The sequence below is a fragment of the Dendropsophus ebraccatus genome, chromosome 8, assembly GCF_027789765.1.
Source record: "Dendropsophus ebraccatus isolate aDenEbr1 chromosome 8, aDenEbr1.pat, whole genome shotgun sequence".
Taxonomy (NCBI): Eukaryota; Metazoa; Chordata; class Amphibia; order Anura; family Hylidae; genus Dendropsophus; species Dendropsophus ebraccatus.
In genome coordinates, this window is record NC_091461.1 from 113,096,017 (window position 1) to 113,119,575 (window position 23,559).

General features: G+C 47.0%; 1 protein-coding gene across 3 annotated transcripts in view; it reads left to right on the top strand.

The window, feature by feature from the left end:
- The first annotated feature begins 7,476 nt into the window (after positions 1-7,476).
- Positions 7,477-23,559, top strand: part of ST6GALNAC3 (ST6 N-acetylgalactosaminide alpha-2,6-sialyltransferase 3) — a 210,845-nt gene continuing 194,762 nt past the window's right edge. For all 3 annotated transcript variants that reach the window (XM_069981471.1, XM_069981472.1, XM_069981473.1), the window contains exon 1: positions 7,477-7,631. In XM_069981471.1, coding sequence (XP_069837572.1) covers positions 7,614-7,631 — 18 coding nt within the window. In that variant the 5' untranslated portion in view covers positions 7,477-7,613. The remainder of the gene's footprint in view (positions 7,632-23,559) is intronic.

Genomic DNA, 23,559 nt, shown 5'->3' on the forward strand with positions numbered 1-23,559 from the left:
GCCCAGCATACCATTTTATATATACGGCCCAGCATACCATTATATATACAGCCCAGCATACCATTATATATACACAGCCCAGCATATCATTATATATATATATACAGCCCAGCATACCATTATATATATATACAGCCCAGCATACCATTTTATATATACAGCCCAGCATACCATTATATATACAGCCCAGCATACCATTATATATATACAGCCCAGTATAACATTATATATACAGCCCAGCATACTATTATATATATATATATATATATACAGCCCAGCATACCATTATACACACAGCCCAGTATACCATTATATATATATACAGCCCAGCATACCATTATATATACACCCCACCATACCATTATATATACAGCCCAGCATACCATTATATATATACAGCCCAGCATACCATAATATATATAGACAGCCCAGCATTCCATTATATATACAGCCCAGCATACTATTATATATATACAGCCCAGCATGCCATAATATATATAGACAGCCCAGCATTCCATTATATATACAGCCCAGCATACCATTATATATATACAGCCCAGCATACCATAATATATATAGACAGCCCAGCATTCCATTATATATACAGCCCAGCATACCATCATATATATACAGCCCAGCATACCATCATATATATATATACAGCCCAGCATACCATTATATATACAGCCCAGCATACCATTATATATATATATATATATATATATATATATATATATATATATATACAGCCCCACATACATTTTGCTTTCCCTGCTGCCTGGTTGCACTGGTAAAGGAGAGGTCTGTGTATTTTGAAAATGCAACAGCCGACGGGGCAAATTTGATAAGAAGTGCCAGCCTACCTCTCCCCATGCCGGCGGTGAGCGGCAGGACCAGCCTCGGGCCCCCCACCAGAAGTCATTTTGGACTGTCCACTCAGCCAATCAGTGAATGTAGCAGGGTCCCGCCCGAGTTACTGAGCGGCCAGTAAATCAGCTGGGTCGTGACGTGTACAACCCGGAGATCCCATCGGGGTCCCGAAGCCGGTTCCGCCACTTACCATGGGCACGGGGAGAGGTAAGTTGGTACCGCATTTTCAAAATCCCCAGACTTCTCCTTTAAGACTGTCAGAAATCACTATCCCTAAATCCTTCTCTTCTGAAGTCTTTGCCAAAAAAGAACTGCCAATATGATACTCGGATAGAGGATTCCTGTTTACATATATGTTAAAAATCTCCATATCCATCCAGATTTATTAATATGCAAAGGGAGTAAGGTATTAGTGATCTACCTGGACATACAACAGGACACCTTGGATTAGAAGCTCAAAATAAACCAAGTTAAGAAAGAGATCTGTGAACGACAGCTTGTTGATGCTTTCTAGAAACAGGTTAAAGGGGAACTTTTTTCCACGTTCTGCCCAAAAGTTTGTACATTTTTGGCAAAAATATCAGTAATGAACCTAAGCACACGGCCAAGGCACAGGGGCAACTCTATGAATGTCCTGGAGGGTCCGGGCAAGGCCTTGAACCCAACTGGAAAGACCTGAAAATGGTGTCCACCAACGGCCCCATCCAACCTGACACAGCGGGAGAGGATCTGCAGAGAAGAATGGCAGAAGAGCCCTTAATCCAGGTGTCTCTCCTCACCTTGAGAGCAGAATGATAAGAGAACTGGAGTTTAAGTTTATCACACGGCCTCAAAATAACAAAATGTTATTAAAGTAAAAGGGTCTGAAGACGTTCTGGCTGCAGTGAACTGGTGGACAGAATATGTAAAAAAAAAAATTCAGAAAAATCCCATTTTATGGTTTCAAATAAATAAAATCAGGGAGCAGCTTGGGGACAGAGGCAGGCTGGGCAGGTCCCCCCCACCACCAATGCAGCTTCGGGGTGAGCTTCTGGCACAGACAGCCTGTATAACAGTCCGGAAGCTCACAGCTGCAGCCCCGAAGTCCCGAACTCCTCTCCTGCTTGGCGCGCATGTGACGTCATCGCACCGAGCAGGAGAGAAGTTTGGGCACCGCGGGGCTGCAGCTGTGAGCTTCCGGCCTGTGATACAGGCTCTCTGTGCCGGAAGCTGATGCCGGCCCTGCAGCGACAATCCCCACCCCCACCCCGGACCGCGGGTGCCTAGTGGCAAATACGACCCTGCGTGCACCTCCAGGATCATACTACTACCTCCTTCATCCTCCTGCACCTCCAAGATCATACTACCCCTTTATCATCATACTACTACCCCCTTCATCCTCCTGCCCATCATATTGCTACCCCTCTCATCCTCCTACCCCATCATACTACTATATCCTCCTGCCCTTCCATCATCATAGTACTACCCCTCTTATCACCATACTACTACCCCCTTCATCCTCCTGCCCTTCCATCATCATAGTACTACCCCTCTTATCACCATACTACTACCCCCTTCATCCTCCTGCCCTTCCATTATCATAGTACTACCCCTCTTATCACCATACTACTACCCCCTTTATCCTCCTGCCCTTCCATCATCATAGTACTACCCCTCTTATCACCATACTACTACCCCCTTCATCCTCCTGCCCTTCCATCATCATAGTACTACCCCTCTTATCACCATACTACTACCCCCTTCATCCTCCTGCCCTTCCATCATCATAGTACTACCCCTCTTATCACCATACTACTACCCCCTTCATCCTCCTGCCCTTCCATCATCATAGTACTACCCCTCTTATCACCATACTACTACCCCCTTCATCTGTATTTAAAACAAAAAAAGCTATACTTACCTCACCTGCAGGGCCGATTCTAGCTTTTCTGCCGCCTGAGGCGAGAATTGACATGGCGCCCCCCTCTACACTAAGATGATAAGCAAGTGGACCAGATCCTCTGCAGACGTTGTGGTCCTGCTGCAGATCTACAGTACGGTATTTCTGCACCAAAATAAATGCATTTTAAATCTGCAGCATTTAGTACAGTACACACTGTGCCCCAATATGTAATACCACCACACACTGTGCCCGCAGGATGTATACCACCTCATACTGTGCCCCCAGGATGTAATACCACCACACACTGTGCCCCCAGGATGTAATACCACCACACACTGTGCCCGCAGGATGTAATACCACCTCACACTGTGCCCGCAGGATGTAATACCACCTCACACTGTGCCCGCAGGATGTAATACCACCACACACTGTGCCCCCAGGATGTATACCACCACACACTGTGCCCGCAGGATGTAATACCACCTCACACTGTGCCCCCAGGATGGAATACTACTACACCGGGACATAATACCACCACACACTGTGCAGGTAAAAATACCTCCCTCCCCTCTCTTCAGCATACAGTCCCATGAAAATACCTCTCTTTCTTCTCTAGCATACAGTCCCATGTAAATACCTCCCTCCCCTCTCTTCAGCATACAGTCCCATGAAAATATCTCCCTCTCTTTAGCATACAGTCCCATGTAAATACCACCCTCCCCTCTCTAGCATACAGTCCCATGTAAATACCTCCCTCCCCTCTCCTCAGCATACAGTCCCATGAAAACACCTCCCTCTCTTCAGCAAACAGTCCCATGTAAATACCACCCTCCCCTCTCTAGCATACAGTCCCATGTAAATACCTCCCTCCCCTCTCCTCAGCATACAGTCCCATGAAAATACCTCCCTCTCTTCAGCATACAGTCCCATGTAAATACCTCCCTCCCCTCTCCTCAGCATACAGTCAAATGAAAACACCTCCCTCTCCTCTCTTTAGCATACAGTCCCATGTAAATACCTCCCTCCCCTCTCTAGCATACAGTCCCATGTAAATACCTCCCTCCCCTATCTTCAGCATACAGCCACCCTCCCCCTCACCTTCCAGCACCCTGCTCCTGCTGTTACACTTCAAGAGGGATAGAGGAGAGCTCATGAGGTCGGGAGGAGGATGAAGCCAGGTCAGCACAGCAGCTACTATCAGAATTTGTTGTGGGTGCAATGTGCTGCAGTGCTGCCTGCAGACTGGTCCCAGGAGCTCCTGCTCACACTGTGGTGCTGTTAGTATTACTGTGTGAGCAGGACGACTATGTGCTGCACTGGACATTGGTAATGTAACACTATGCTGGGCGACCACACCAGTGCTGCATAGTCTTCTGGCCTCTGCTCCCTGTCAGATCGTCTCTCCGGTATAGGTGGGCGGCACTATACACAGCTCAGAGGAAAGGGGTCAAGTTGTTGCTGGGCCAAGTGTACTGCTGACAACCTGATGTGCTGAGCACACTGCACCCAGTCGGGTAAATCATTTAACCCCCTAACTTGAGTAAAGTCCCCCCCCCCCCCTCATACCGCTTGGGCATGAGACGCTCCTCTTGTCTGGCTGGGCCCCCATCTTCATCTTCTTCTGGTGGGCGGAATAAGGAGCAGTTCCCCTTCCCCATTGGAGGCTGCCTGCTCCTCTAGTGGGGCTGGAGACAGTGACATGTGACAGTGCAGGGGCCTCAGTCCTGTGGCGGGGGAAGCTGATCAGCAGCGCTGCCTGCCTGTTTCCTGTGAGGGGGTCACTGATAAGCACAGTGTGTGGCAGCGGGCGGCCCCCTCAGTCAGACAGCGGCCCCAGTCCCTAAATAGCAGTTGCTTGGGCGGCCCCCACGGACTGGCAATCAGGGCAGCCCATCTGCAGATCTCCCTCTCCTCCTGGCTATTGTAATGGGGTCGGCCGTCAGCCGCACAGCACAGCCAGTCCCTGCACAGTGAGTGTTCAGCCATGTGATGTAAACATTGAAGCTCACAGTGCAGAGGAGGCTGGTGCCGCCCCCCTCAGGGCTGTGTGATCTGCCGCCTGAGGCGAAGTCTTCACTTCGCCTCATGGCAGATGCGGGCCTGCTCACCTGTATGGTTCCTCTAGTCCCCCAGCGACTCCTCTCCCTGCTCTGCATGAGTGACATCACTCACGCCCACAGGGGGCGGGGTTTCTGAGGCGGAGCTTCTCAGGACATAGTTTTGCCGGGGCTGTCTCCTCAGAATTGGGAAAATCCTGGCAAAACTATGTACTTAGCCAGCTGTAGCACAGCACAGTGCACCGATGCGAAGTGCAGCCTCTTGTGGCTGGAGGTATAATGCTGCCTCCGGCCACAAGAGTGATTGACACAGCCAGGAGCCAATGCTGTGTCAATCACATCCTGGCCCAGAAGGAACTGTATGTGCTCATTAGGAGTGCGAGCGCATACAGTTCCCATATGCAGTGTGCGGGGACGAGGTGGGGGCTGCAGTCCCGGGATCCTCCGCCACCAGTAGGGCTGCTGACGGCCTGACAGCTGTGGCAGCGTCCAACGCATCACTCTATGGCTGTCTAGGGGCCCCAGCTGTCGGATGGTCAGTGGCAGTGGGGGAGGGGCCCTCCGGTGGCCCAGTACGACACTGGGATGATCCACGGAAGGCATGGGAGAAGGTCATGTAATCAAATGAGCCCAAAATAGAACTTTTCAGTATCAACTCCACTCGCCATGCCAACCGTGAAGCCTGGGGATGTAAATATTATACTTATGGGGTGCAGAGGGGACATGACAAATGCAGCGTATAGAAGGACCAGTGGATGGGGTCATGGATTGTGAGAGTTTGGCCAACAACCTCTTTCCCTTAGTAGGAGCATTGAAGAGTCGTGGTTGGGTCTTCCAGTATGACAATGACCTGAAACACATAGTCAGGACAACTAAGGAGCGGCTCTGTAAGAAGCATTTCATGGTCCTGGAGTGGCCGCCGGTCTCCACACCTGAACCCCATAGAAAATCTTTGGACGGAGCTGAAACTCAATGTTGACTCCAGCAACAGCCCCGAAGCCTGAAAGATCTGAAGAGGTGTAAAGAGTGCTGCCCCCAGTCGTATATACCCCGTGTGCTCCCCCACTAGTATATAGACCCCCTGTGTGCTCCCCCACTTGTATATAGCTCCCCTGTGTGCTCCCTCAGTGGTATATAGCCCCCCTGTGTGCTCCCCCACTAGTATATAGACCCCCTGTGTGCTCCCCCACTTGTATATAGCTCCCCTGTGTGCTCCCTCAGTGGTATATAGCCCCCCTGTGTGCTCCCCCACTTGGATATAGACCTCCTGTGTGCTCCCCCACTTGGATATAGACCCCTGTGTGCTCCTCCAGTAGTATATAGATCCCTGTGTGCTCCCCCAGTAGTATATAGACCACTATGTGCTCCTCCAGCAGTATATAGACCCCTTGTGTGCTGCCCCGTTATATATAGACCCCCTGTGTGCTCCCCCAGTTATATATAGACCCCCCTGTGTGCTCCCCGTTATATATAGACCTCCTGTGTGCTCCCCCAGTAGTATATAGACCACTATGTGCTCCTCCAGCAGTGTATAGACCCCTTGTGTGCTGCCCCCAGTTATATATAGACCCCCTGTGTGCTCCCCCAGTTATATATAGACCCCCTGTGTGCTCCCCGTTATATATAGACCCCGTGTGCTGCCATCAGTAGTATATAGACCTCCTGTGTGCCCCACCAGTAGTATATAGACCCTCTGTGTGTTCCCCCAGTAGTATATAGACCCCCTGTGTGCTCCTCCAGTAGTATATAGACCCCTGTGTGCTGCCCCAGTAGTATATAGACCCCTGTGTGCCCCCCGTTATATATAGACCCCCCCTGTGTGCTGCCTCAGCAGTATATAGACCCCCTGTGTGCCCCACCAGTAGTATATAGACTCCTGTGTGTTCGCCCAGTAGTATATAGACCCCCTGTGTGCCCCACCAGTAGTATATAGACCCCTGTGTGTTCCCCCAGTATATAGACTCCCTGTGTGCCCCACCAGTTGCATGCACTGGTGATGTATACATTGTGTATAGTATATACTATATATCCCGGGGTCAGTCCGGTAGCAGTGATTTATACATTGTGTATATAGTATATTCTGTATATACTGGTGATGTATACACTGTGTATAGTATATACTGCATACACTGGGGTCGGTCCGGCAGCAGTGATATATACATTGTGTATATAGTATATATGTTGCATGTACTGATGATGTATACAGTGTGTATATAATATAGTATATATGCTGTATATACGGCTGATGTATACACTGTGTATAGTATAAACTGTATACACCGGGTCGGTCCGGCAGCAGTGATATATACAGTGTGTATAGTATATACTGTATACACCGGGGTCGGTCCGGCAGCAGTGATATATACAGTGTGTATATATAGTATATATGCTGTATATACGGCTGATGTATACACTGTGTATAGTATATACTGTATACACCGGGGTCGGTCCGGTAGCAGTGATATATACAGTGTGTATATAGTATATATGCTGTATATACGGCTGATGTATACACTGTGTATAGTATATACTGTATACACCGGGGCCGCCGGCCTCCTGTCCCCGCTCACCGGCCTCCATCCCCCGCAGACGATGATGCTGCGACCCCCCAGCCCGAGCCCCATGTGACCGGGGGAGGCGCCGCGCTGGCTCCGGGCCACTGGCTCTCACTGCGGGGAGGAGGTGGCGCGGCAGCCGGGAAGCAGGAGCTCGGTACCCGGGCTGCACGGATGGCCGCGGCTGGGGCTGAGCTGGAAGGAGCGACCGCCTGATCCCGCGGGGAGGAGTACGGGGAAGGCGAGGACATGGCCGGCATCCTCAAGGTAAGAGCCCCGGCTTTGTTATAGGGAACCGGGGAGGGGACGGGGACTGCGGGGCGCTCTGCCCGCTCTGTCCTGCGGGATGCTGGGGATGAAGGGCAGGAGGGACGGAGGGAGCAGCGGGACACAGGCGAGGGTGAGTGCCGGATCAGAGGGGGAGGTGAGAGTGTATGAGAGGTGAGTGTGAGCTGGGAGTGTATGAGAGGTGAGTGTGAGCTGGGAGTGTATGAGAGGTGAGTGTGAGCTGGGAGTGTATGAGTGAGAGGTGAGTGTGAGCTGGGAGTGTATGAGAGGTGAGGGTGAGCTGAGAGTGGATGAGAGGTGAGTGTGAGCTGGGAGTGTATGAGAGGTGAGTGTGAGCTGAGAGTGTATGAGAGGTGAGTGTGAGTGTGTAAGTGAGAGGTGAGTGTGAGCTGGGAGTGTATGAGAGGTGAGTGTGAGCTGGGAGTGGATGAGAGGTGAGTATGAGCTGAGAGTGTGTGAGTGAGAGGTGAGTGAGGGGTGAGTGTGAGCTGGGAGTGTATGAGAGGTGAGTGTGAGCTGAGAGTGTATGAGTGAGAGGTGAGTGTGAGCTGGGAGTGTATGAGAGGTGAATGTGAGCTGGGAGTGTATGAGAGGTGAGTATGAGCTGAGAGTGTGTGAGTGAGAGGTGAGTGTGAGCTGAGAGTGAGGGGTGAGTGTGAGCTGGGAGTGTATGAGAGGTGAGTGTGAGCTGAGAGTGTATGAGTGAGAGGTGAGTGTGAGCTGAGAGTGAGGGGTGAGTGTGAGCTGGGAGTTAATGAGAGGTGAGTGTGAGCTGAGAGTGTATGAGTGAGAGGTAAGTGTGAGCTAAGAGTGTATTTGAGAGGTGAGTGTGATCTGGGAGTGTATGAGTGAGAAGTGAGTGCGAGCTGAGAGTGTATGAGTGAGAAGTGAGTGCGAGCTTAGAATGTATGAGTGAGAGGGGAGTGTGATGTGTGAGCTGAGAGTGTAGGAGTGAGAGGTCAGTGTGAGCTAGGAGTGTATGAGTGAGAGGTGAGTGTGAGCTAGGAGTGTATGAGTCAGAGGTGAATGTGAGCTGAGAGTGTGTGAGTGAGAGGTGAGTGTGAGCTGTGAGTGTATGAGTGAGAGGTGAGTGTGAGCTGGGAGTGTATGAGAGGTGAGTATGAGCTGAGAGTGTGTGAGTGAGAGGTGAGTGTGAGCTGAGAGTGAGGGGTGAGTGTGAGCTGGGAGTGTATGAGAGGTGAGTGTGGGCTGAGAGTGTATGAGTGAGAGGTGAGTGTGAGCTGAGAGTGAGGGGTGAGTGTGAGCTGGGAGTTAATGAGAGGTGAGTGTGAGCTGAGAGTGTATGAGTGAGAGGTAAGTGTGAGCTAAGAGTGTATTTGAGAGGTGAGTGTGATCTGGGAGTGTATGAGTGAGAAGTGAGTGCGAGCTGAGAGTGTATGAGTGAGAAGTGAGTGCGAGCTTAGAATGTATGAGTGAGAGGGGAGTGTGATGTGTGAGCTAGGAGTGTATGAGTGAGAGGTGAGTGTGAGCTAGAAGTGTATGAGTCAGAGGTGAATGTGAGCTGAGAGTGTGTGAGTGAGAGGTGAGTGTGAGCTGTGAGTGTATGAGTGAGAGGTGAGTGTGAGCTAAGAGTCTATGAGTAAGAGGTGAATGTGATATGTGAGCTGAGAGTGTGAGTGAGAGGTGGGTGTGAGGTGAGAGTTTGGAAGGTAAGTACATGAGTGTATAACTGGGAGGCGAGCGGCGCTCCGGTGCCCGGTTCCCGGACGGTTCCTGGTGTCTGACGCGGGCCCGAGACGTGACGTCTCAGGTCCGCTCAGCCACTCAGTGAAGGAGGATCCGTTTCAAGTCCGCTTAGATTCCGCTTAGATCGGACCTGAGACGTCAAGTATTTGAGATGACATAATCAGCTCAGTGTGAGTAGTAAGTGTGAGCTGAGTGCAAAGAGGTGAGTGTGAACCGATAGTTGGAGAGGCGTAGCTAAGGTGTGAGATGAGAATAGCAGAAGTGTGAGCTGAAAACACAAGAAATAAGTGTAAGAGGAGTGGGTGTGAGCTAAGAATTAATAGTGTAAGCAGAATGTAGGTGAGTGTGGACTGGGCATGTGTGAGAGGCAAATGTCAGTGTATGAGATGTAAGTTGAGATATTTGTAGGCGAGTGTGAGCTGAGTGTATGAGAGGTGATTATAGACACAGTGTATGATCCTGAGCCACTGTGCAGAACAATCCTGGACTCCATGTGATGCAGGACCGTGTTCACACTGAGTCACCGCTGCACCATATATCTGTGCAGCAGTAGATCCGCAACGGATTTGCACAATCTTGTGTGAAACTTTCTCATGGTGCACTATAAGTTAGTGTATGGCACTATTATGTCTGGGCAAGGTATGGCGCTATTTCTCAGTATGATGATTTAAAACTTATTTAAAATTCCTGCATTAAAACCACATGAAAACCTTCCCCTCCATTGATTTCAGTGGGAACTGTGCAGAGGAGAAGGGACGTGTTCCTTCTTTTCCATCCGGTTACGCTCTGAATCTCCCACTGAAATCAATAGGTGACAGGAATGCTCCGACTTGCACTGACTGCGGCTCAGAGAAACACCTGGCACCGGTGTGAGTTCTGCCCATGTGCACTCGGCCCAAGACTAAACTAAGTGTATGAGAAATAAGTATGAGCTTAGAGTAGGGGAGGTAAGTGTATGTTAAGGGTGGGTGGGAGCTGAAAGTATGAGAGGTGAGAATGAACTGAGTGCAGGTAAATGTAAGCTGAGGCTATAAGATGTGAGTGTAAGCTTAGTGTATGACAAGTAAGTGTAAACTGAATGTATGAGAGGTGAGTGTATGACAAGTAAGTGTAAGCTGAATATATGAGAGGTGAGTGTATGACAACTAAGTGTAAGCTGAGTGTATGAGAGGTGAGTATATGACAAGTAAGTGTAAGCTGAATATATGAGAGGTGAGTGTATGACAAGTAAGTGTAAGCTGAATATATGAGAGGTGAGTGTATGACAACTAAGTGTAAGCTGAGTGTATGAGAGGTGAGTATATGACAAGTAAGTGTAAGCTGAATATATGAGAGGTGAGTGTATGACAAGTAAGTGTAAGCTGAATATATGAGAGGTGAGTGTATGACAAGTAAGTGTAAGCTGAATATATGAGAGGTGAGTGTATGACAAGTAAGTGTAAGCTGAATATATGAGAGGTGAGTGTATGACAAGTAAGTGTAAGCTGAATATATGGGAGGTGAGTGTATGACAAGTAAGTGTAAGCTGAATATATGAGAGGTGAGTGTATGACAAGTAAGTGTAAGCTGAATATATGAGAGGTGAGTGTATGACAAGTAAGTGTAAGCTGAATATATGAGAGGTGAGTGTATGACAAGTAAGTGTAAGCTGAGCGTGAGCTGAGAGTTTAAAAAGTAAGTGTATGATAGGTGGGTGTAAGCTGGGTATGTCCGAAGTGACTGTAAGATGACAGTATGAGAGGTGGGATAAACTCAGTAAATGTAAGGTGAGTGTAAGTTCAGTGTATGAGTGGTGAGTGTGAACTGAGTGTATGAAAGGTGAGTGTGACCTCAGTGTATGAGAGGTAAGTGTGAGCTCACTGTATGAGAGGTGAGTGTCACCTCAGTGTATAAGAAATCAGTGTGAGCTCAGTGTATGAGAGCTGAGTGTGAGCTCTGTGTGTAAGAGATGATTGTGAGCTCAGTGTATGAGAGGTGAGTGTGACCTCAGTGTATAAAAGGTGAGTGTGACCTCAGTGTATGAGAGATTATTGTGAGAAGTGTATAAGGGGTGAGTGTGACCTCAGTGTATGAGAGATTATTGTAAGAGAAGTGTATAATAGCTGAGTGTGACCTCAGTGTATGAGAGATTATTGTAAGAGAAGTGTATAATAGCTGAGTGTGACCTCAGTGTATGAGAGATTATTGTGAGCTCAGTGAATGAGAGGTGAGCGTGAGCTCCATGTATAAGGGTACTATTACACAGAACGATAATCGTCCGAGTCCTATCCGGCCGATTATTGTTCTGTGTAATAAACACAATGATCAGCCGATTATCGTTGTCATCGGCTGATTGTTGATATAGGTTCTGACCTATAATCGTCAGCCACCGACCACGCACCGCTACGTGTAATAGCGGTGCGCAGCCAGCGGCTGACGATTTGCAAAATAAATACTTTACCTATGCCGGGTCCAGCGCTCCTCCTGCTCCTCTTCTCCCCGGCTCCCGCGCGCTGCAGCTTCAGAGCGGCCTGTCAAAGCTGACAGGCCGCTCAGCCAATCACAGGCCGGGATCCAGTGAGAAGAAGAGCAAGAGGAGCCCTGGACCATGGATAGGTAAATTATGCCAATTTAGCAAGGGCTGCAAGGACATCGGTAACGATGTCCGTACAGCCGTTGTAAAACGATTATCAAGCCGTGTAACAGGCCCAGTAAACGAGCAATGATCTAGCAGATCGGCACTCGTTTACTGTTATTATCGGGCCCCCATTTGCCCATGTAATAGGACCCTAAGACAATATTGTGAGCTTAGTGTATGAGAGGTGAGTGTGAGCTTAGTGTATAAGAGATTATTGTGAGCTCAGTGTATGAGAAGTGAGTGTGAGCTCAGTGTATGAGAAGTGAGTGTGAGCTCAGTGTATAAGAAGTGAGTGTGAGCTCAGTGTATGAGAAGTGAGTGTGAGCTCAGTGTATGAGAAGTGAGTGTGAGCTCAGTGTATGAGAGGTGAGTGTGAGCTTAGTGTATAAGAGATTATTGTGAGCTCAGTGTATGAGAAGTGAGTGTGAGCTCAGTGAATGAGAAGTGAGTGTGAGCTCAGTGTATGAGAGGTGAGTGTGAGCTTAGTGTATAAGAGATTATTGTGAGCTCAGTGTATGAGAAGTGAGTGTGAGCTCAGTGTATGAGAGGTGAGTGTGAGCTTAGTGTATAAGAGATTATTGTGAGCTCAGTGTATGAGAAGTGAGTGTGAGCTCAGTGTATGAGAGGTGAGTGTGAGCTCAGTGTATGAGAGGTGAGTGTGAGCTTAGTGTATAAGAGATTATTGTGAGCTCAGTGTATGAGAAGTGAGTGTGAGCTCAGTGTATGAGAGGTGAGTGTGAGCTTAGTGTATAAGAGATTATTGTGAGCTCAGTGTATGAGAGGTGAGTGTGAGCTCAGTGTATGAGTATGTGACATAGAATAGTGATCGCAGGATTTCTGTAGTCTGTCAGTAATCCCATTGATCAACACTACAGCCGCCCACAGTATGGCTGATAAAAGAGAACAATAGATTCTATTCAGCCCCACAGCAAATGGAGATAGAGGCGTATAATTGTCGTCCTAACTAGTCGGACTCATCATTGAAGAACTTGCTTAATAGTAAAGACTGGTCAGAGTGGAGCCCCCCATTAAGTGTACTGTCCCTTTAAGAAGCCATCCAGTATATGGCATATAAATAGGATGTGTTGGATGAGTGCCGGGAGCAGGGATAAGCCTCTTTTCTCTGCAGACATTTGGTTTCTTAGAAAGTTGAATGAAAGGTTAAGGATTATGGAAGAAGCCATCGCAATAAAGTGTGACGGGGAGGAGCTTACCATCAGTTTCCATGTGAATCTTCTTAAAGGGCCCCGTCAGTGTCATTGTTTGGGATACTGAGTGTATGAAACGTTGTCATAGATCTTATGAGGGTAACATGTTATCGTCCTTGTCCCCCGCATCCTGTAGTTACCCTTTAACCCCTTCCCATACCTTGATGTAGAAGTAATGTTCTTCAGGGGGTCAGACATCTTGGTGTACCACATGCGTAGTACTCATCCGCAACACCCCCGAGTTAACATATTCAGTGCTGGGATCAAACCCCCTCTCATAATCACTTCTTCTGGATACACGGTCCTCTGTAAGCCTGCAGTATCCGGGTACTCCACTTGTATTTGGGGTTCTAAGGATTACTGGGGGGGGGGCAGCAGTCAGTGATCTGTTTGTTATGCTCTATCCTGTGGATATTGTGAATGAGTATAACTTGTTAAGAAGGGAGCACCCCTTTAAAAACCCTTTCATGCCATAGAGACACGTCAGACATTTTGAGCAGTTGGGGTCTGGGAGATCAGATCCTCACCGATCACTAGAATGAGTCTATGACTAAGGAGAGTAATGGAAAGGGAATCTCTTAGCTGAGAACTTCTCCCCTCTCATTGTAAAAATTGGGTGTAGCTCTGCTCCCCCCGCCCACCAGCCCTGACCCATCAATACTCTTGACTTGACTTGTCTCTATGACATGTTGCATAGTTGGTACAAACAGAGAATTTGTAAGGGCCCTATTCCACTGGACGATTATCGTTCAGATTATCGTTAAATCGTTCGAATCTAAACGATAATCGTTCGGTTGAAATGCAGTTAACGATTAACGACCGAACGAGAAATCGTTGATCGCTTTATAAGACCTGGACCTATTTTTATCGTTGCTCGTTCGCAAATCGTTCGCGTTGAATAAGGGCCCTATTCCACTGGACGATTATCGTTTGCATATCATTAACGATTAACGATCGCAAACGACCACTATTGCGAAAGACCTGAAAACGTTCACTCATTTCCATTGAACGATAATCGTTACTTATGATCGTAATTGCGATCGTTTTTTCTTCGCTATTTATTCGCTATTGCATTCGTATCTATTGCGAACGACCGAACGATGTCTTAGGGCCCTATTCCACGGGACGATTATCGTTTGGATAATCGTTAACGATTAACGATCTCAAACGACCGCTATTGCGAAAGACCTGAAAACGTTCACTCATTTCCATGGAACGATAATCGTTACTTATGATCGTAATTGCGATCGTTTCTCTTCGCTATTTATTCGCTATTGCGTTCGTATCTATTGAGAACGACCGAACGATGTCTTATTCAATGCGAACGATTTGCGAACGAGCAACGATAAAAATAGGTCCAGGTCTTATTAAACGATCAACGATTTCTCGTTCGGTCGTTAATCGTTAACTGCATTTCAACCGAACGATTATCGTTCAGATTCGAACGATTTAACGATAATCTGAACGATAATCGTCCCGTGGAATAGGGCCCTTATTCAACGCGAACGATTTGCGAACGAGCAACGATAAAAATAGGTCCAGGTCTTATAAAGCGATCAACGATTTCTCGTTCGGTCGTTAATCGTTAACTGCATTTCAACCGAACGATTATCGTTTAGATTCGAACGATTTAACGATAATCTGAACGATAATCGTCCAGTGGAATAGGGCCCTAAGACATCGTTCGGTCGTTCGCAATAGATACGAATGCAATAGCGAATAAATAGCGAAGAAAAAACGATCGCAATTACGATCATAAGTAACGATTATCGTTCAATGGAAATGAGTGAACGTTTTCAGGTCTTTCGCAATAGTGGTCGTTTGCGATCGTTAATCGTTAATGATATGCAAACGATAATCGTCCAGTGGAATAGGGCCCTAAGTCAGGGGATCCATGAATGACCCAGCAATTGCTCGTTACCCTGACAGCAAAATCCCTGAGTCTTATAAGGGGCTGAAGAAACAAACATTGATCAGTTAGATTGGGCATGCGTCTATAAGAATCTTTAAGGGTATAAACCCACACACCGTATAAGCAGCGTATTTACTGCTGCGATACGCAGCAAATACGCAGCAAAAACGCAGCAGATTATATCTAAATAACTGAACACAGCATCAAATCTGTACCAACAAATCTGCTGCGTATTTGCTGCGTATTTGTTGCGTATCTGCTGTGTATACGGTGTGTGGGTTTGTACCCTAAGGGTATAAACCCACACACCGTATATGCAGCAGATATGCAACAAATACGCAGCAGATTTGTTGGTACAGATTTGATGCTGTGTTCAGTTATTTAGATCTAATCTGTTGCGATTTTGCTGCGATTTTGCTGCGAGTTTGCTGCGTATCGCAGCAGTAAATACGCTGCATATACGGTGTGTGGGTTTATACCCTAAAGGGATATTCTGGCGAAAATGATTTTCTTTCAAATTAATTGGTTTCAGAAAGTTATACAGATTTGTAAATTACATGTATTTAAAAACTCTTCCAGTACTTATTAGCTGCTGTATGTCCTGCAGAAAGTGGTGTATTCTTCCCAGTCTGACACAGTGCTCTCTGCTGCCACCTCTGTCCATGTCAGGAACTGTCCATAGAAAACCTTTCCTGCTCTGGACAGTTCCTGACATGGACAGAGGTGGCAGCAGGGAGCACTGTGTCAGACTGGAAAGAATATACCACTTCCTGCAGAACATACAGCAACTGATAGGTACTGGAAGAGTTTTTAAATACATGTAATTTACAAATCTGTATAACTTTCTGAAACCAGTTAATTTGAAAGAAAAAGTTTTTAGCCAGAGTTCCCCTTTAAAGTGGTAAAACCTTCCTCAGGTATAATCAGATCCATCGGTAACTTTCCTACATTGTTGACAAAGTATAAACAGGAGAACAAAAAAAAAAGAAACAAAAACAGCAGGATATATATAAAAAAATTTGCTTTCTATCTTTAGTTTCATGCTGCGGTATCCTTCCTCCGCTCTCAGCGCCTGTTGTGCCTTCTCCTGTCTATCTTTAATCGACAATTTGGCTGGAAATCGTAATTTTCTTATGTAGCTTTAAATTTTTACCCAATAAAGCGTCTAAAAATATAATCAAGACAACAAAACAACAACATAAAAAAATATAACAAATACAACAACATAAAAAATATAACCAATACAACAAAATATAACCAATACAACAACAACAACATAAAAAAATATAACCGATACAACAAAACAACAACATAAACAATGGAACAAAGTATCTTTTAATCACTATTACTATATGGTTGTAGTGTTCCTGCAATGTCCCCCCCCCCCCCCGGCTGTGACCCTCCATACTGCCCCCCCCCCCCCCCCCCCCCCGCTGTGACCCTCCATACTGCCCCCCCCCCTCCCCCGTGCTCCCATCTTCTTGGTCTCGCTCCCGCTGTTGTATCGGATATATCAGGAATTTTAATGAAATCCCAGTTCAGCGTGAAAACATAAACAGAAAATAAGCCGAGTCATGGAATCCGGAGCCGATGATGTCATCCGTCCTGGCATCGAGGATCAGACCCAATCACTCAGTTATAGCAAAACAAATGGGAAGAATCTGGACTCTGGGAATTACTAGTTCAAAGGAACCCTAAACTTAAAGGGGTTCTCTGCTTGTTAGAAGGGTCACAGTAAGCTGTTCAGAGGGGTTCCCTACTGACACCTCTGCTGACCAGCTGTGATCTGTATGGAATCCTGTTAGGAAGTGTACAGCTGGTCACAGCGCCCCCTATATTACAGCTGGTCACAGCGCCCCCTATATTACAGCTGGTCACTGCGCCCCCTATATTACTGCTGGTCACAGCGCCCCCTATATTACAGCTGGTCACAGCGCCCCCTATATTACAGCTGGTCACTGCGCCCCCTATATTACTGCTGGTCACAGCGCCCCCTATATTACTGCTGGTCACAGCGCCCCCTATATTACTGCTGGTCACAGCGCCCCCTATATTACTGATGGTCACAGCGCCCCCTATATTACTGCTGGTCACAGCGCCCCCTATATTACTGCTGGTCACAGTGCCCCCTATATTACTGCTGGTCACTGCGCCCCCTATATTACAGCTGGTCACAGCGCCCCCTATATTACTGCTGGTCACAGCGCCCCCCTATATTACAGCTGGTCACAGCGCCCCCTATATTACAGCTGGTCACTGTGTCCCCTATATTACAGCTGGTCACACTGCCCCCTATATTACTGCTGGTCACAGCGCCCCCTATATTACTGCTGGTCACAGCGCCCCCTATATTACTGCTGGTCACAGCGCCCCCTATATTACAGCTGATCACAGCGCCCCCTATATTACAGCAGGTCACTGCGCCCCCTATATGACAGCTGGTCACAGCGCCCCCTATATTACTGCTGGTCACAGCTCCCCGTATATTACAGCTGGTCACAGCGCCCCCTATATTACTGCTGGTCACAGCGTCCCCTATATTACTGCTGGTCACAGCGCCCCCTATATTACAGCTGGTCACACTGCCCCCTATATTACTGCTGGTCACAGCGCCCCCTATATTACAGCTGGTCACAGTGCCCCCTATATTACTGCTGGTCACAGCGCCCCCTATATTACAGCTGGTCACAGCGCCCCCTATATTACAGCTGGTCACAGCGCCCCCTATATTACTGCTGGTCACAGCGTCCCCTATATTACTGCTGGTCACAGCGCCCCCTATGTTACTGCTGGTCACAGCGCCCCCAATATAACTGCTGATCACAGCGCCCCCTATATTACTGCTGGTCACAGCGCCCCCTATATTACTGCTGGTCACAGCGCCCCCTATATTACAGCTGGTCACAGCGCCCCCAATATTACTGCTGGTCACAGCGCCCCCTATATTACTACACATCGCCCCCTGTCGGCCCCCCTCCCCCCCTGTGGTCAGGACCCCTCTGATCATGTAATCTGGTAATTCTTCCCCGACGTGTTTCCTGACACTCTGGTTGCAGTCACCAGGGCAGAGATGTTACTACACGAGGGGACAGTGTTCTGTGTAACCACATTACGTGTCTGGGCCCCAGATGTGGCGGCAGATATCCGACTTAACCCCTTGCTCGCCACCACTCTGTACAGAATTAGGGGGAGATGTTCTGCCTCTTTCTAATTTGTGTTCCAATGAATGGAAACTTTCCACTAAAATTCTGTACAGAGGAAACACTCCGACAAGCAGCCATGAGCGAAACGTTTCGGTGATACAGTACATTGTAACAAACTATCAGGATAATAAAAAGAAGCTTTGTTCTGCTGCTGCTCACAGAGCATTGCCTACACCGGATTGTATTGTATCACACTCTCATCTGTGCAGGATTTCAGCATCTGGATGGAGGTAAGAATGTTTCCACTCTCTAACAGCAAGCAGTGATCTGTAACAGCAAGCAGTGATCTGTAACAGCAAGCAGTGATTTGTAACAGCAGGAGTGATCTTTAACAGGAAGCAGTGATCTGTAACGGCAAGCAGTGATCTGTAACGGCAAGCAGTGATCTGTAACAGCAAGCAGTGATATGTAACAGCAAGCAGTGATCTCTAACGATAAGCAGTAATCTAGAATGGCAAGCAGTGATCTCTAACAGCAAGCAGCGATCTCTAACAGCAGGCAGTGATCTCTAACGGCAAGCAGTGATCTGTAACGGCAAGCAGTGATCTCTAACGGTAAGCAGTAATCTAGAATGGCAAGCAGTGATCTCTAACAGCAAGCAGCGATCTCTAACAGCAGGCAGTGATCTCTAACGGCAAGCAGTGATCTGTAATGACAGTCAGTGACCTGTAACGGCAAGCAGTGATCTATAATGGCAAGCAATGATCTCTAACAGCAAGCAGTGATCTGTAACGGCAAGAAGTAATCTGTAACAGTAAGCAAGCAGTGATCTCTAACAGCAAGCAGTGATCTGTAACAGCAAGCAGTGATCTCTAACAGCAAGCAGTGATCTGTAATGACAGTCAGTCATCTGTAACGGCAAGCAGTGATCTGCAACAGCAAGCAGTGATCTCTAACGGCAAGCAGTGATCTGTAACGGTAAGCAAGCAGTGATCTCTAACAGCAAGCAGTAATCTGTAACAGTAAGCAAGCAGTGATCTCTAACAGAAAGCAGTGATCTGTAACGGCAAGCAGTGATCTCTAATAGCAAGCAGTGATCTGTAACGGCAAGCAGTGATCTCTAACGGCAAGCAGTGATCCGTAACGGCAAGCAGTGATCTGTAACGGCAAGCAGTGATCTGCAACAGCAAGCAGTGATCTGCAACAGCAAGCAGTGATCTCTAACGGTAAGCAGTAATCTAGAATGGCAAGCAGTGATCTCTAACAGCAAGCAGCGATCTCTAACAGCAGGCAGTGATCTATAACAGCAAGCAGTGATCTCTAACGGCAAGCAGTGATCTGTAATGACAGTCAGTGATCTGTAACGGCAAGCAGTGATCTATAATGGCAAGCAATGATCTCTAACAGCAAGCAGTGATCTGTAACGGCAAGCAGTAATCTGTAACAGTAAGCAAGCAGTGATCTGTAACAGCAAGCAGTGATCTCTAACAGCAAGCAGTGATCTGTAATGACAGTCAGTCATCTGTAACGGCAAGCAGTGATCTGCAACAGCAAGCAGTGATCTCTAACGGCAAGCAGTGATCTCTAACGGCAAGCAGTGATCTGTAACTGTAAGCAAGCAGTGATCTCTAACAGCAAGCAGTAATCTGTAACAGTAAGCAAGCAGTGATCTCTAACAGAAAGCAGTAATCTGTAATGGTAAGCAAGCAGTGATCTCTAACAGCAAGCAGTGATCTCTAACGGCAAGCAGTGATCTGTAATGACAGACATCTCTAACGGCAAGCAGTGATCTGCAACAGCAAGCAGTGATCTCTAACGGCAAGCAGTGATTTATAATGGCAAGCAATGATCTCTAACAGCAAGCAGTGATCTGTAACAGAAACTAGTGATCTCTAACAGCAAGCAGTGATCTCTAACAGCAAGCAGTGATTTCTAACAGCAAGCAGTGATCTGCAACAGCAAGCAGTGATCTCTAACAGCAAGCAGTGATCTGCAACAGCAAGCAGTGATCTGTAACGGCAAGCAGTGATCTCTAACGGCAAGCAGTGATCTCTAACGGCAAGCAGTAATCTGCAACGGCAAGCAGTGATCTCTAACAGCAAGCAGTGATCTGCAACAGCAAGCAGTGATCTGTAACGGCAAGCAGTGATCTCTAACGGCAAGCAGTGATTTATAATGGCAAGCAATGATCTCTATCAGCAAGCAGTGATCTGTAACAGAAAGTAGTGATCTCTAACGGCAAGCAGTGATCTCTAACAGCAAGCAGTGATCTCTAACAGCAAGCAGTGATCTCTAACAGCAAGCAGTGATCAGGGATGGAGAACCTACGGCCCTCAGGCTGTTGCAAAACCACAATTTGCTGTTCAGGCATGATGGGAGTTGTAGTTGTGTAACAGCTGGAGGGCTGAAGGTTCCCATCCCAGGTATAAATGGTGGAAATGTGCGGACTCTTTTACTGCTTACACAACACACAGCACTGCAGCTATGAGAGTCCCCGGTCTCCTGTTTCTGTGTGTTTCCTGCGCTCCTTTCTCTCACTCGTCTGGGGCACGCTGCATTTTTCCCTGATTACTGTCCTGTAGACAGGAAACTAGTAAGGTGGAATTGAGCGCAGCTCTGGAGGTGACGCAGCAGACGGCTGTCTATCTGAGCCTCCCGGAACATCTGTTTCTGGTACACGGATCATTTGTTCCTTTACTACCAGGAAAGATCCTTCTGGAAAATGTCTGCAGACAAGACTGCGCTGCTCCCAGATCCCTATTGCCTGATCTGTGGAAGGAGATGGGGGTCCGGCGATGGGACTCCCACCAGGCGGCCATGTGTTTCAGAGCTCTGTCATCTTCTGGGATTACTCCGGAGTGCTGCGGCCGGGCCAACCATAAGAAAAACTAAGGCTGCATTCACTCATATGCAATTTTTGTCAGTAATTGATACGAAATTAGGCACAAACTGCAGACCCATTCATTTGAATGGCCCCATTCACACGTCCATACATTTTACAGGGCCCGCAAAAATATTACAGGCTGAATCCACCAGCAAATATCATTGAGTCTATGGGACGAGTGGAACTTCAAGCAGAGACCGCCCGGCAGAATCCACTTGAAGTCTCTGTGGGGATTCCATAGTGTGAACGTAGCCTTAAAGATGCACTCCCAGATTTTCTTCCCCGTATAATGCAGGCTCACTATCACTATCCTGCAGTGTGATCTGTTTCATCCCAGCTCTGTGGCATTAATACATTTTAAGGCCATGTTCACACAACGTAAGTTCAGTACTAATCGCGGCCATTGTTGCAACGGCCGTGATTGGTACGAAACCTACGTTGTGCTGCAGGCCGAGGGAATCCCGGCCGGAGTGTATACACAGGGTCAGTTTTCTACAGCCGCTATTCATTGAATAGCGGCCGCAGAAAACCCTGTCAGTGCACACGCTCCATAGTGTGCAGTGGGGAGTTCTGATGCGGGCGCGCATGGATGCGCCTGCATCAGAACTCTGCGGCGCTAGAGATCATCTGGCCGGTACTGCTGTATTGGCTGGGGTGATCTTTTCTAAAACCGGCAGGGACAGCACATCCGAGGAAGCAGCGGAGACTGGAAAACATTGGAACTGCAGTTGCAGGGAATCAGGGCAGGGGAGTATGCTTTTTTTTTATTATTATTATAATGCACCTTGAGTCCACTCAGGCTGAATCTAGTGTGGTTGGAGCAGCTATCTAATATATGAGGGGCTTTCTCACCCTCCCTCAAAGGCAGCTGTCAGGTAGATTTGTCAGGTTGGATTTTAACACGTCCAATCCTTTTGTTCTCAGGGAGATAAGCTGTCACTGGAGCTTCTTTTTCCTTTTCTGTTGAGAAGACGTGCATGCTCAGCATTTATATTTAGGAATTTTTTGTCTGAATGAATGTCGCCATATATCATGTCTTTATTAGGCTTGTGTGCAGCAGTGTGTATAGCTGAGTGTAAGTGCAGGCACATTATAGCAGCAGTGTGTATAGCTGAGTGTAAGTGCAGGCACATTATAGCAGCAGTGTGTATAGCTGAGTGTAAGTGCAGGCACATTATAGCAGCAGTGTGTATAGCTGAGTATAAGTGCAGGTAAATTATAGCAGGAATGGAGAGGATGGGAAACACAAGGGCTGACAGAGACTGCAGGGAAGGATGAACCCAGTGGGATCTCACTTACAGCTATTGCTGTGCAGTTTTATGGTCTATTGTCCGCTGTTATCAGCCAGGTCAGGCTGGGAGGCAGATGACTGCAGTGTTGTCTATGTTACTATGTTTCACACCTCGAGTAACATTTCTTTACGTAGGTATAAGTGATATTAGGAGCTTGTTTTATGACGCCGCTGCGCTTTTATAAGCTGATGACTTTAGGTGTTGTGGCCCTTTAAAACCACTTTTATTGGCTGCACCGTAATAATAAACCCAGAGACTCATTTTAAAGCCGGATTATGGATTCTTTACATCATTAAAATTAATTGGGGGTAAAATAATCAAAAACGGCAAGTTATGTTTTATGAAGACTCAGCTTTTATATCGGTGCAGTTATAGAAGACGGCAAAGAAAACCGCTGAAGCGCAAACGCGGACTGGGAAGAGCCCGGCGTGTGTTATGTAACCTCTATGTGCCGGACAAAAGAGCTGTGCTGCGGGCGAGAGGTGAACAGGGTTACAGCACAATGTTGTCTCATCACAGCAAGTGAAGGGATTCAACAAATCTAGATGCCATGTGACGTATACGGTATATTCATATGCATAGCAGCAGTATAGTTCTTATATCCTTGTACATAAGGGGCAGTATTATAGTAGTTATATTCTTGTATATAGGAGCAGTATTATAGTAGTTATATTCCTGTATATAGGAGCAGTATTATAGTAGTTATATTCTTGTATATAGAGGCAGTATTATAGTAGTTATATTCTTGTATATAGGAGCAGTATTATAGTAGTTATATTCTTGAATATAGGAGCAGTATTATAGTAGTTATATTCTTGTATATAGGAGCAGTGTTATAGTAGTTATATTCTTGTATATAGGGAGCAGTATTATAGTAGTTATATTCTTGTATATAGGAGCAGTATTATAGTAGTTATATTCCTGTATATAGGAGCAGTATTATAGTAGTTATATTCTTGTATATAGGAGCAGTGTTATAGTAGTTATATTCTTGCATATAGGAGCAGTATTATAGTAGTTATATTCTTGTATATAGGAGCAGTGTTATAGTAGTTATATTCTTGCATATAGGAGCAGTATTATAGTAGTTATTTATTCTTGTATATAGGAGCAGTATTATAGTAGTTATATTCTTGTATATAGG